General features: G+C 35.4%; 1 protein-coding gene across 35 annotated transcripts in view; it reads left to right on the forward strand.

Annotated features, from left to right (window-relative positions):
* Positions 1-13,223, forward strand: part of BPTF (bromodomain PHD finger transcription factor) — a 148,791-nt gene that overhangs the window by 57,385 nt on the left and 78,183 nt on the right. For 30 of the 35 annotated variants that reach the window (XM_023652183.2, XM_023652184.2, XM_070227021.1 and 27 more), the window contains one exon: positions 12,278-12,466. The exons of 4 other annotated variants lie outside the window; for them this stretch is intronic. In XM_023652183.2, the coding sequence (XP_023507951.2) occupies positions 12,278-12,466 (189 nt within the window). The remainder of the gene's footprint in view (positions 1-12,277; positions 12,467-13,223) is intronic. One more of the 35 variants, XM_070227018.1, reaches the window with a different exon arrangement.

Genomic DNA, 13,223 nt, shown 5'->3' on the forward strand with positions numbered 1-13,223 from the left:
TTCGAACCAACGAAACACTGGGCCGCCTGCAGCGGAGCGTGCGAAGTTAACCACTCGGCCACGGGGCCAGCCCCAGTTGTTTGATTTTTAAACCAAACACAGTTGAGTTAACAACTATGGTTAGATTTTAGCTTTTTTTGCTATTTATTACTAGTTTATTAATTTCTCTGAGATATTCGCTCTTTTGTTATTAGAATGGTTTAAGGGAGAAACTCTTATCCTAGGATCTGATTTGCATTTTTAGAGTGCCCAGCGAAATAATGTGTGTAAAGCACTTAGTGTAGTACCCGACATAGTAACTGCTTGAGAAATGTTGGATGCTCTTGTTACTGCTGTCTGCAGTCAGTTCTTTGTAAGAGTGAGAAAGCCTAGCGAGAAAAGAATGAGAAAGTGGGTGAGTTGAATTAGACTTTTACTGATAACAGCAGTGGTTAATCAACGTAATTCTTGTAAATGAGATCTCTTGCATTTAAACTTTGCAATTCAAGTGGTTTTTTCATGTATATGTCATGAAAAATTTATTTAGATGAGAACCTGAACAAGAAGTTTTAAGGAAGCTAGAATGGGTGCAAGTGACAGTTGTCAGTAGCTGTCGTCAGAGTGGGTTTGGGGTCCTTATCAGGAGGAGAGTGCTGTAAAGCTGAGGATGCTGTCCCTGTGGTAAACTGCAGCCCTCACCATTTACTAAAGCAAAGTTCCTTTCATCACTGGACCAAAAGCAAAACCAAACCTAAAACCAGATAGCCTCATGCTTGTTTCTAAAACATTGTGAGAGGCATTTCTAAAGACATATATTAAACATATCACACCAAGTTTTAAGAGGAATTCGGTACTTTTATGAAGTGGATAAACATTTTAAGAGATCCCTGACTTAAGAACTTATGACACCAGCATATGCTAGTGGGGATGTGTCAGTGACCAAAATAGACCAAGTCAAAGCCCTTGAGGGCTTTCCGTTCTGCTGGGTTGGAGACAGGCCTAACCGTAGGGTTCTCTCCCTTGGAAGGCTAAAACACGTCTCTCTCCTTCCTTCTGTTTCTGTCTCTCTCTCTGCGCTCATTTATTCAACTGATTATTTATTGAGTGCCTGCGCTGTGCTTGGCGGTGTGCTAGGTCCTTTGTAGTATACCTGGACCAATCTCTCTTACCACTGTTGACCACCCTGTGGTCAGTAGATGACATGTGCTGCTCGAAGAATTGGGGAGGGGGAATTATTCTAGGTAGATGAAGAACAGTAGCCATGATAGAAGACATCTCACTTGATTTTCTTTTCTAAACCTTCAGAATGTATTTCGGCACCTAATTTAATGACTAAAGCTTATCAGTGAAAGATACCAGCAGAGTGGAAAGTGGTATGGAAAGATAGTTTTTGGTAAACTTTTTAATTAAAGTGTAACATATGGTAAAGTGCACATTATTAAGTAAACAGCTTGATGGATATTTACAAAGTGAACACACCTGTGTAAACACATCGGGCCTCCTCCGAGCCACCACTACTCTCACCCCTACAAAGGTGTTGACTGTCTTGACTCTATCACCACTGATTAGTATTGCCTTTAAAAAATAAAATTAAATGGAATCATACAGTATGTAGTTTTTGATGTCTGATTTTTTTTACCTCAGCCGTATGTCAGAGAAAGCCATCCAGATGTTGCTTGTAGCAGTTCATTCTTTTTTGTTACAGTATGATGTTCCATTACATAGATACATAACAACTTTATTAGCCATTTTCTGTGTTATTGGGCATTTGAATGGGCATTCGAGTTTGGGACCATTATGAATAATGCTACTATGAATATTCATTTACATATTTCTTGTGCTTATATATGTACATTTCTAGAAGTATAAATCTAGTTGTGCATTCTCTGTGTCGTTCAGTTTGTGCTTGCTCATCTTTAATAGATAGACAGTTTTCCGGAGTGGTGGTGCAAGTTGACACTTCACCAACAGTGTGTGAGATTTCTAACTGCTCTATATCCTTGTCAACACTTGGTAACATCAGTGTCGTTCTTTCCTTTTTTAAAAATTTTTTACTTAAGCCATTCTGGTAGGAATGTAAGAATATCTTATTGTTTGAACTTGCAGTTCCCTGATGACTAAGGATGTTGAGCACGTTTGTGTGTGTGTGTGCCGCCAGGGCATTTGGGTATCTTTTGTGAAGTGCGTGTTGGTTCCTTTGTTCATTTTCTATTAAGTGGTCTCTTCTTTTGTTTGTGGTTGTTTCATGAGGAAAGGTAAATCCAGTCCCTCTACTCCATCTTGACTGGAAGCAGAAGTTCCTACATTGATTTTTTTAAGTGTTAACCCAATCTCATATTCCTGGAATAAATACAAATTGGTTGTGATGTAATTTCATTCTTCTGTTTTGTTGTGTCTAGTTTATTAATATTTTGTTTAAAATTTTTGTATGTACTTTCATGAGTGAGATTGGCTTGCAATTTCTCGTCTCTGATAATGTCCACGTCAGGCTTTGGGGTCAGGATTATACTGGCCTCATAAAATGAGTTGAGATAAGTTCCCACTTTTCTTACTGTCTGCAAGAGTTTTTGTGGGTTGGTATTATTTATTCCTTAAATGTTTGCTGAAGTCATCTGGTCCTGGAGTTCTCACTGTGGGAAAGTTATCAGTTGTAGATTTCATTTCATTGGTAGATAGTGGGCTCTTTGTATTTTCTAATGTCAGTTTTAGTTGCATTTTTCTAGGAATCTAGCCATTTCATTTAAATTTTAAGTATTATTGGCATAATAACATTCTATCTTTTAAATGTCTACAGGATCTGTAGTGATGTTCTCTTTTTCCAATCCAGAAATTCCTTCTCTATTCTTTGTTAATCTCACAAGACAGTTAACAATTTTTATTAGTCTTTCTCTCTTTCTCTCTCGCCCTTTCCCTCTCTCCCTCTCCCTTCTTTCTTTCTTTCTTTCTGGTGATGAAGATTGGCCCTGAGCTAATATCTGTTGCGTATCTGCCTGTTTTTGCTGGAGGAAGATTGTTTGTGAGCTAACATCTGTGCCTGTCTTCTTCTGTTTTGTACATGGGATGCTGCCACAGCATGGCTTGATGAGTCGTGCGTAGGTCTGCACCCGGGATCCAAACCTGTGAACCCTGGGTTGCCAAAGTGGAGCATGCAAACTTAACCACTATGCCCTTGGGCCAGCCCTTTTATTAGTCTTTTTAAAGAAATAACTTTTGGCTTTGTTGATCCTCTCTGTTGTATGTATTTGGGGTTTTTTTCATTGTTTATTTCTGATCTTATCTTTAGTATTTCCTTCCTTTTATTTTCTTTGAATTTTTGTGCATTTTCCCCCCTGCTGATTTTTTAAAAGAATTATTTTATTGAGGTGTAATTGACATACAAAAAGCTGTACATATTTAGTGATACAACTGATAAGTTTGGAGATAAATATGGACCCTTGAAACCATCACCACAATGTGTGGTATAAATGTGTCCATCACCTCCAGAAGTTTCTTACACCCTCTTTATTATCTTTTCCCTTAGCTTCTTAAGATGAATGCTTTGATGATTTTTAGTTTTTATTTATTTTTTCTATGTCTGCTGTCAAGGCTATAAGTTTCCCTCTGTATACTACTGTAGCTACATCCCATGAACTTTTTTAGGTTATATTGTTCTTATCATTCAATTTCAAGTATTTTCTAATTTCCATTATGATGTATTTTTTTTGTTGTTTTTTGTTTTAAACCCATTGCTTGTTTAGAAATATACTGCTTAATACCCAAACATTTGGAGATTTTCTGGTTATCTTTTTGTTATTGATTTCTAGTTTAACCTACTGTAGTCAGAGAACATTCTATACATGATTTATGTCCTTTAAGACTTGTTGAGGCTTGTTTTATGGTCCAGCGTTTGGTTAATGTTGATAAATGTCCCATGTACACTTGAAGAGGATATGCATTTTTAATTGTTGGTGCAGTACAGGAAATTAGATCAAGGTTTTTATTTTTTTTAATTCTTATTGAGGTAACATTGTCTTATAACATTATATAAATTCAGGTGTACGTCATATTTCAACTTTTGTATAGACTGCATCTTGTTCACCACCAAAAGTCTGGTTTCCATCCGTCACTGTACACATGTGCCCCTTTCCCCCTTTCACACCCCCACCCACACCCTTCCCCTCTGGTAACCACTAGTCTGTTCTCCTTATCTGTGTGTGTGTGTTTATCTTTCACATATGAGTGAAATCATGCAGTAATTGTCTTTCTCTCTCTGACTAAATTCGCTTAGCATAATACCCTCAAGGTCCATCCATGTTGTGGCAAATGGCAAGATTCCATCTTTTTTTTATGGCTGAGTAGTATTCCATTGTATGTATATATATCGCATCTTCTTTATCCGTTGATCTGTTCATGAGCACTTAGGTTGCTTCCAGGTCTTGGCTGTTGTGAATAATGCTGCAGTGAATAGAGGGATACATCTTCTTTTTTAATTAGTTTTTGTGTTCTTTGGATAAGTATCCAGAAATGGAATAGCTGGATCGTATGGTGTTTCTATTTTTGATTTTTTGAGGAATCTCCTTACTAGTTTTCCATATTGGCTGCATCAGTTGCATTCCCATTCCTTTTCTCCACATCCTTTCCAACACTTGTTATTTTGTCTTTTTAATAATAGCCATTCTGACAGGAATGGTGTGATATCTCATTGTAGTGTGTTGTTTTGTTTTTTAAAGATTGGCACCTGAGCTAACACCTGTTGCCAGTCTTCTTTTTTTTTTTTCTCTCTCTCTTTCTCCCCAAATCCCCCCAGTACCTAGTTGTATATTTTAGTTGTGGGTTCTTCTAGTTGTGGCATATGGGACGCTGCCTCAGCATGGCCTAAGGAGTGGTGCCACGTCCGCGCCCAGGATCTGAACCAGCAAAACCCTGGGCTGCCGAAGTGGAGTGCAACAACCTAACCACTCGGCCATGGGGCTGGCCCTACTCGTAGTTTTGATTTGCATTTCTGTAATAATTAGTTATGTGGAACATCTTTTCATGTGCCTGTTGGCCACCTGTATATCTTCTTTGAAAATATGCGTATTCAGATCCTCTGCCCATATTTTGATCAGGTTGTTTGTTTTGTTGTTGTTGAGTTGTATGAGTTCTTTATGTATTTTGGATTTTAATCCTTTATCAGATATATTATTGCAAATACCTTTTCCCCATCAATATGTTGTCTTTTCATTTTGTCAGTGGTTTCTTTTGGTGAGCAGAAGCTTTTTAGTTTGGTGTAGTCCCATTTGTTATTATTTTTCCTTTGTTTTCCTTGGCAGAAGAGACATTAAAAAAGATACTGTTAAGACCAATGTCAAAGAGCGTACTGCCTATTTTCTTCTAGGAGTTTTATGGTTTCAGGTCTTACATTCAAGTCTTTAGTCCATTTTGAGTTAATTTTTATGTATAGTGTCAGATAATGGTCTACTTTCGTTCTTTTTTGCATGTGGCTGTCCAGTTTTCCCACCACCACTTATTGAAGAGACCTTCCTTTCTCTATTATATGTTCTTGGCTCCTTTGTCAAAAATTAGCTGCCCGGGTCAAGATTGTTCAAATCTGTATCCTTGTTACATTTTGTTTTTCTCTGTGCAAGATGTTTTAAAATTATTTCTAATTATTTACTGTGGGGTTGCCTTTTTCTCTCAATTTTTTTCAGTTTTGCATTGTATAGTTTAAAACTATGTTATTAGGTGCACATAATTTTTATGTTTTCTCATTGGATTAACTTTATCATTGTGTAATGTCTTATCTTTAACATTTCTAAAGTACAGCAACTTTCTTTTGGTTTGTGTTTGTATTGTATACCTTTTGTGGAATAGAAAGATTTTAAAAAATAATCTGAGAATTTAAAATCTTTTTAGAAATACATCTTCAGAATCTCTTTAGAAATACATTTATTTTAGAATTTCTTTGGAAATGTGTGTATTATTTCAAGCTATATCTTATAATGAAGTCTTGTGAGAGAGCTCTGTCATTTTCATATGATAGATGACATTATGCAAAGTAAAAATTACAAATTTATGGGAGTGAGAACATAAGAAAAATTGGGCAGATTTCATATTGGGTATGATCAGTGATCAGAGAGGTTTTATGTGGCTAAGACTGAGGCTTAAACTGAAAAGTTGGGCCGCATTTAAGGAAAGATTGGTAGACATCACTTTAAGAAGTTAAGCTATTAAGACCTGTTCCTCAGATTTTTTTCCCTCTGCATCGGCATTCCAGACATTTCACTTTAGTTCATGAAAATGGTTATGTTGCCAAAAACGACCCCAAATAGCAAGTATGCTGTTTAGTATTCAGTGTAACTTTTTTGTAGTTAACAAAAGGCTCAATTTCAGAATTGCACTTTTGTCCTGGATTTTAGATTAGGAACTTTTTTTTTTACCAGAATGTTGAATTTTAAATTTATAAGGGGCACATATCTTGCTAGCATCTTAAACTCAAATCCACTGTTGGAAATCTGTATTCAAACATACACTGTAGACAGCATTTCTTTTATTGAAGTTATGCTTCTATATTTAATCCCTGAGATTAGGAAAATATCAGTAATAGATAAAACTGGCTTTATTTCAGTAACTGTAATTGCTTTGAAAGTGTTTCCATGGACATATTGAAACTCTAATATTTATAGAGTTGAACTGTAAGAACACATTGACTTAACCTATTTCTTAACTTTTTTGGATAATGACATCTTAAAAGATAGTACTTTGTTTTAGTTTTGAATTTTATTACAAGAGAAATTCAGTGGATAAGAGGCTGTGGATACTGGTGCTGAACTGACGCCTTCTGCCACACTGGTGCCTTACTGAGGTGGTTGGTAATAGTTAGGAGGGTCTGCAGTTAAATAGGCTTCTTGCTTATTCTTTTTCATGTGTTTGTTTTTAGTTTCTAGTCTTCTGTATTCTGGTTATGTATTTTACCTCATGCTTTCCTTTTAAAAAAGTCCCCTTTTACCTTCAAGTAGGAAAGTTACTTTTTTCTTTGTAATTTTTTGCTGAGAATTTTTTGTTTTTTAAGCTTTGGTATTTATGTTCAAAAGTTGAAGTTCAAGGTCTATATATAATTTCGGTTTGCAGGATAACTACAAAAAGTTTCCTGTTATTCATTTACAGTGTTTATGATGTCCAGTGAAAATAGTATTGTAAATACCAAAGCCTTTAATATTTGCTTTAGGGCTGGAACATTTGCACTGTGTGGATTAAAACACACATGTAGGTAGGTGAGACTTTCTTTGTGGTGTTTTGAAGTACATGCTTGAGATTTCCTTAACTCAGTAGCCTAATGAAATAAAGAGGTGAAGAGTTCTAGAGAAGTTATTTTTAAAAAACATAACCAGTGTTCTAAACTGAAATGGAGGAAAACATTGTTTTGCATTTGTTTGGATCTTAACTTGGGACAAATTAACCAAAAAACTGTGTATTATGAGTTTGTGATAGTCCTCAGCTCACTAACACCTTGAAAGTTTAAATGGATAGAATCTGAACTCAGTTTCTCTTCAATGGGTTAATAGTTTTTTTTTTAGATCAGAATACCTAGTAGGGGATTGATTGTCTGTTCTGTTCTTTTTGTGTGTGTGTGAGGAAGATTCGCACTGAGCTAACATATATGCCCTTCTTCCTCTACTTTGTATGTGGGATGCTTCCACAGCATGGCTGATGAGTGGAATAGGTCCGTGCCCAGGATCTGAACCTGGAAACCCAGGCCACCGAAGCAGGGCGCATGCAACTTGAACCACTTGGCCACGGGACTGGCCCCTTCATTTCTATTCTTTATGAAGTACCATTATCTCCCTAATAGCATAGAGCACTTTCTATGAAGTATTTTAAGACGAATATAGTCAGTATCTCTTAAGTTACTATCCAAGAAATTTTTCTTCGTTAAAACCATACTTGGGTATATTATGTACTGAAAATGTTTTTGTGGGCTGGTCTAAAACCTAATCACTTTTTCTTACCTTTCTATGAGAAAATGTGCTCTGAACTCTGAGTTCATAGTGAGGGGGTATCTTTATATACTATTGCATTATTTGCGAAGATGGTTTTTAGACAGTTATAAATTAGGAATACTGCACTTTACAAATCTAGATCTACAGCTGTAAAAGGAATGATTAGTGAGGAATTCGATGTTATTTGTGTGAGACTGACTTCTTTTCTTTCAAATATATGTTTTCCCAACATGAGTAAGTTGATTGTGTTAATGGTTTGTAGCTGTCAGATTTTAAATCTGCCATTTCTAGCTTTCATATAAAATTTTTTTATTATGAAAATTTTCCAACATACACAAAAGTCAAGAGAATAGTATAATGATTCCCCATATATTTAACACTTAGATTAAAAAATGACCAAGATTTTGTCATTCTTGCTTCCCCCATGCTTTTTTTTTTAAAAAACTCCTTTTTCCTCCCCTTTTTTTGGGCTCAAATTTAAAAAGTGTTCCCCCTTTGGTGCCAGGTATATTGTATTAGATAAATCATAATCCCTAATTAATTATACTCATCGTTGGTCATTGCACAGTCTTCCTTAATTTATTTATTCAGGTTTTAAATTATCTTTAATAATGAGTCAAACACTCAGGTACCTATAGCCCAAAACAAAAAGCTAAGTCCTGCTTTGAAACTAAGCTGCGTCTGACCATATCCCTGATCCCACTCCCTGCCTCCCTGTCCCCAACCTGAAGTGACGGGCACCCTGAATCCTGTGTTCATTGTTACCTTCTTTCCTTTTTATAAGGGACACCCAGTAGAATTAACGAGTTGAAACTGGAGGTCAAAGTGATGTGTAACCCACATAGCTTTGCTTCATTGAGGTGATCTGCATGATTTGCTAAAAACTATGTATTTCTGTTTTAGTTGTTTTAAATTTTACAGCAAGTGTATTTTCTTAAGTATATCTTGTTAAGTGTGACTTTTTGGAAATTAATTTTTTACTTTATATTACTAAAAGAATGTTGTATGTTGCTGGAGTTCTTTCATATGAACTGCATTATGATGTTCCTCTGTGTAACTGTACCACAGTTTATTTATCCCCTTTCTTATTGATGTGAGTTTCTTTCCTACTGCAGTATTTTAAGAAAATCCCAGACATCATGTTATATCAATCCTACATACATCTCTAAAGAATATGGCCATTTTTTTATGTAATTACAGTGCCATTATCATTCTAATAAAATTGACAGTTCCCTAATATCATCGACTATTCAGTCAATTTAAATTTCCTCACTTGAAAATTTTTTAGTTTTTTACATTTGCTGTATTTGAAATAACTCCAAATAAGGTCCCCCATGACATGACATATCATATCTCTTGAGTCTCTTAATCTAGAACACTCTCCCCTTCCGTGACTTTTTTGTTTCATATGCTCTTGACTTGTTGAGGAATCCCAGTGTATCCTCCTGTGGAAGATCCCACATCCAGGATTTGTGTTTCCTTTCTCTTAGTGTTGTTTCATTTGTTCTAAAAGCTTGATTAAATTCATTCACAACTGTTTCTGGCAAGAATACTTCATAAGCTGTGTGCTGGGTCCTTCACATCATATTGCATTGAAAGGCTCATAATGTCTGTTCCGCCTTTACAAATGCTGAGACTGATCAGTGAATTCACCTGGTGACATCGAAAAGTTTGCTGTTAACCTCTCATTCACTGATGATCTTTCCAGAATTAGTTATCTGTTTGGAGGCTGTAATACGATGATTTCTAATTCTGTCATTTTTTTCTGTATTTTTTTATCTGGAATTCTTCTGTAAAGAATTTCCCATCATTAACTATGGCTATTTGAATACCTTGAAATATAGTTAAAGTAGGGATAAATGCTTTATTATTTCTTTTAAATTCAAGTTTTCCTAGCCAGGAGTTGGTGTCCATTTACCTTCAGTGGTGACTCATGAGTTACGGACTTTTGGAGGAGGAATGTGGCTTTCTCATTTTAAGTATCAGTTTGAACTCATGGGTCTTTATGGATCCACTTTGTTTCAGTCAGTTGTCATTCATTTTTTTTATATTGACCAGTGCGGGCGCCTTCATGTTGGCTTTGAGTCTTTTGCTGCAACCCCAGTAGTCTTTGATAGCTTCCTTGCTTTTTGGCAGAATAAGCTGTCTGAGGCTTATCTTATACATTTCCTGCCCCAGACCTGGAATCCGTCATTCCTGCAAGAAGCCCTGGTTCCTTTTAGTGGGTGGTGATATTTAGAGACCACAGCAGGCGCCCAGGAGTACTTACTGCGCTTGGGCTCTCACTGTCTCTAGGCTTTTTTGGTGGGTAGTGTTAGGAAATATGTGTTTTTGAAAAGAAAAAGACCATCAATTCATGTGAACATTTCAAATTCAGTTTGAGGATTGGGTACTTAGTTTCTTTTACACTTGTATCTCTTTTCTCTTGCACTGAAAGTGAAAGCCTTAGTTCCTAACAACAGTAACTTAAGTACATATTTGCTTTATCCCTGATACTGTCTGGTCATATGTTTTTATTAATATCCTGATGTGCATTAATAATAAAAATTATTTTATGTATCATAGTATTTTCATAATACCAGTATTACTGCTGACAGACTACTGAATGGCATGTAAGGTTTTTTTGCATCTCTTTATTTATCCTTATATCATAGTTCCAGTAAGGCCATACAGTCAAAATACTGTGTTCCAAAATCACTTGAAACATTTTTTTCTTTGTGTGGTTATGCCAACAACTTGATAGACAGTTAGGTTTATTTGTTTCAGTTTGTTTTCACTTTTTAGAGATAGCATTTCTAACTTTAATTTTTTAAAAATGTAAAACATTTGCATGATTCCAAAGTCAGACTATGTAACTGTATATTCAGAGAATTTTCTCTTCCATCCCTTCTTTCTCTAGCTAACCATTCCCTTCCCCTTCCTTATGGGTAGCCATTTTTATTAATTTTTGGTTATTCTTCCAGTGGCTTTTTTGGTAAATAAAAACAAAATATGTCCATAAATTCATATTTATCTCCCCTTTTTACACAAAAGTTAGCCTACTGTAAGTACTGTTTTGTACCTTTTTACATTTAGTCTTGAGATCATTCCATATGTGGATATAGTGATTTCCTCAGTCCTTGTTATAGTGCATGATATTTCCTTGATTTCTTTTATTCACCCAGTGCCCTATTGATGGACATTTTGTTTGTTTCTTGTCTTTTGTCGTTATAAATGATACTGCAATGAATAGCTCTCTAAGTAAGTAATTTAGCTCTTTTGCCAGTGTTTTTGGGGTAGATTTCTGGACATGGGATTGCTGGGTTAAGAGTAAATGCACATGTAATTTTTCTAGATATTGTCAGTTCATTTTTATTCGCTGCCACCATTTTGCACTCCCACAGCAGTGTGCGGGAGTGCCTTTCAACCCACCGCCTCTCCTCCAGCTGAGAGTGTCGTGACAGTTGGATTTTTGCCAGTCTGATTAGCTGAGAAGTAGTTTTTCCACATAGTTTTACTTTGCCTTTCTCTTAGTTTGAATTAAGGGAGCATATTTCCATATGTTTAAAGGCCATTTTCATTTCTTTTGTGACTGTTCATACATTTTCCCATTTTTCTGTCAGGTGGTTGGGTTTTTTCCTCAAAAAAATTTAGGAGCTCATTATACATTAGGGATAGCCTTTGTGATATACTGTCACCCACTTTTTAGTTTAGGGAATTGATTTAAAGAGTATCTCGTTAGGGCCAGAATGAGATGCAGAAGGCTCTTAATTTCTGAACTTCCACAGAGAGGCCTAGGTTTTCAGTTTGTGGTAGTGTACATTTTGATGTACTTTTAGTGTATATGCTCTTCGTGATGCTGTTAAATTGTTCTTAAATTGACAAGCTCTTAGGCATTACCTTATAGTTAATTTGGGGGCATAGAATTCATGCAGAAAACCTTAGAGATAAATAATCCTGTCTAATTCTGTTTCTAATATGGTTTGAATACTTTTTTGAAAATAATATAAATTTCAGATTTGAGAGATTATCTCAACAAAACCACTTCTGTAATAGGTTTTGTGAGATAATTATATCACTTGATTATTCTTTGGCTGTGGGGTATCTGAAAGATTATCTGCCTTGTGCTCTAGACTAAGGTGATAAGAGTCTGAGTTAATAGAGTAGGAGACTTAAACAATAACTCATAGGGTGTTGCTTAGAAATTTCTTTTTGAACTTTGCATTATTCATACATGAGCAGCTTTTCTTTTTAAAAATCTAGCTTTGTAACTCAGTCCTAAAGCAATTAAATGTCTTTTCTGACAATTAGTTATTTTGATGTGATTTCCAATTTAAAAATCAGATATTCTATTTTTCTAGAAGAACCTAACAAGACATGTGACAGCAGTAACACTAGTGCTCCCACTACCTCCATCCAGCCTAATCTGGAAAACAGTAACAGCAGCAGTGAATTAAATTCCTCCCAGAGTGAATCTGCTAAGGCAGCTGGTGATCCTGAAAATGGAGAAAGAGAATCCCATACACCTGTCTCTATTCAAGAAGAGATAGGTAAGAATACACTTCATACATTACAGCAAGCTTTTTAATTTTTTTAATTTTTAATTTTTTAAATTAAAGTTTGATGGGGGTGGGGAAGATTTAGATTTTCTTTTCCTTTTTATTCTTTTTTTTTTCCAACACAAGTAGCATTTGTATTCATTGTTTTTATTTAAAAAATACAAAAGCACACAGGGAAAAATATTTCTTTTTCACACCCCCTTCCCAAAGGTAACCACCATCAACAATTTGGTGTGTAACATTTTATGTCTTTCTCCGTGCAGTTATCCTAACGTCTGTATGTTTACAAAAAGGTTTTTTTTTGTTTTGTTTTTTTTAACATAAACGGGATCATTCTGCATGTATTGTTCTGCATCTTGCTTTTTTTTGACTCAGTAGTACATACAGGGGATCTTTTCATGAAAATTGAATCCATTCTTTTTTTAACTGCTGCATGATACTCTACAGTATGGATGAACCATAATTCATTTACTATTTCTCTATTAATGAACATTTAGGCTGTTAACAGTTTTTTCATTATTTCAAATAGTGGTGCTTTTTAACGTCCTCAACATATATCTTTGTGTGCTTTCGCAAGTATTTCTGGCAGAATAGAAACAGTTAAATGGAATTGCTGGGTCGAATGGTAGGTACATTTAAAAAATAGTGATGGCTACTGCTTAATTGTACATTAAAAGGGATTTATAGCAATAATTTACATACATATGTCTTTCATCATACTCTCACCTAAATTCAACATCATCAATCT

The sequence above is a fragment of the Equus caballus genome, chromosome 11, assembly GCF_041296265.1.
Source record: "Equus caballus isolate H_3958 breed thoroughbred chromosome 11, TB-T2T, whole genome shotgun sequence".
Classification (NCBI taxonomy): Eukaryota; Metazoa; Chordata; class Mammalia; order Perissodactyla; family Equidae; genus Equus; species Equus caballus.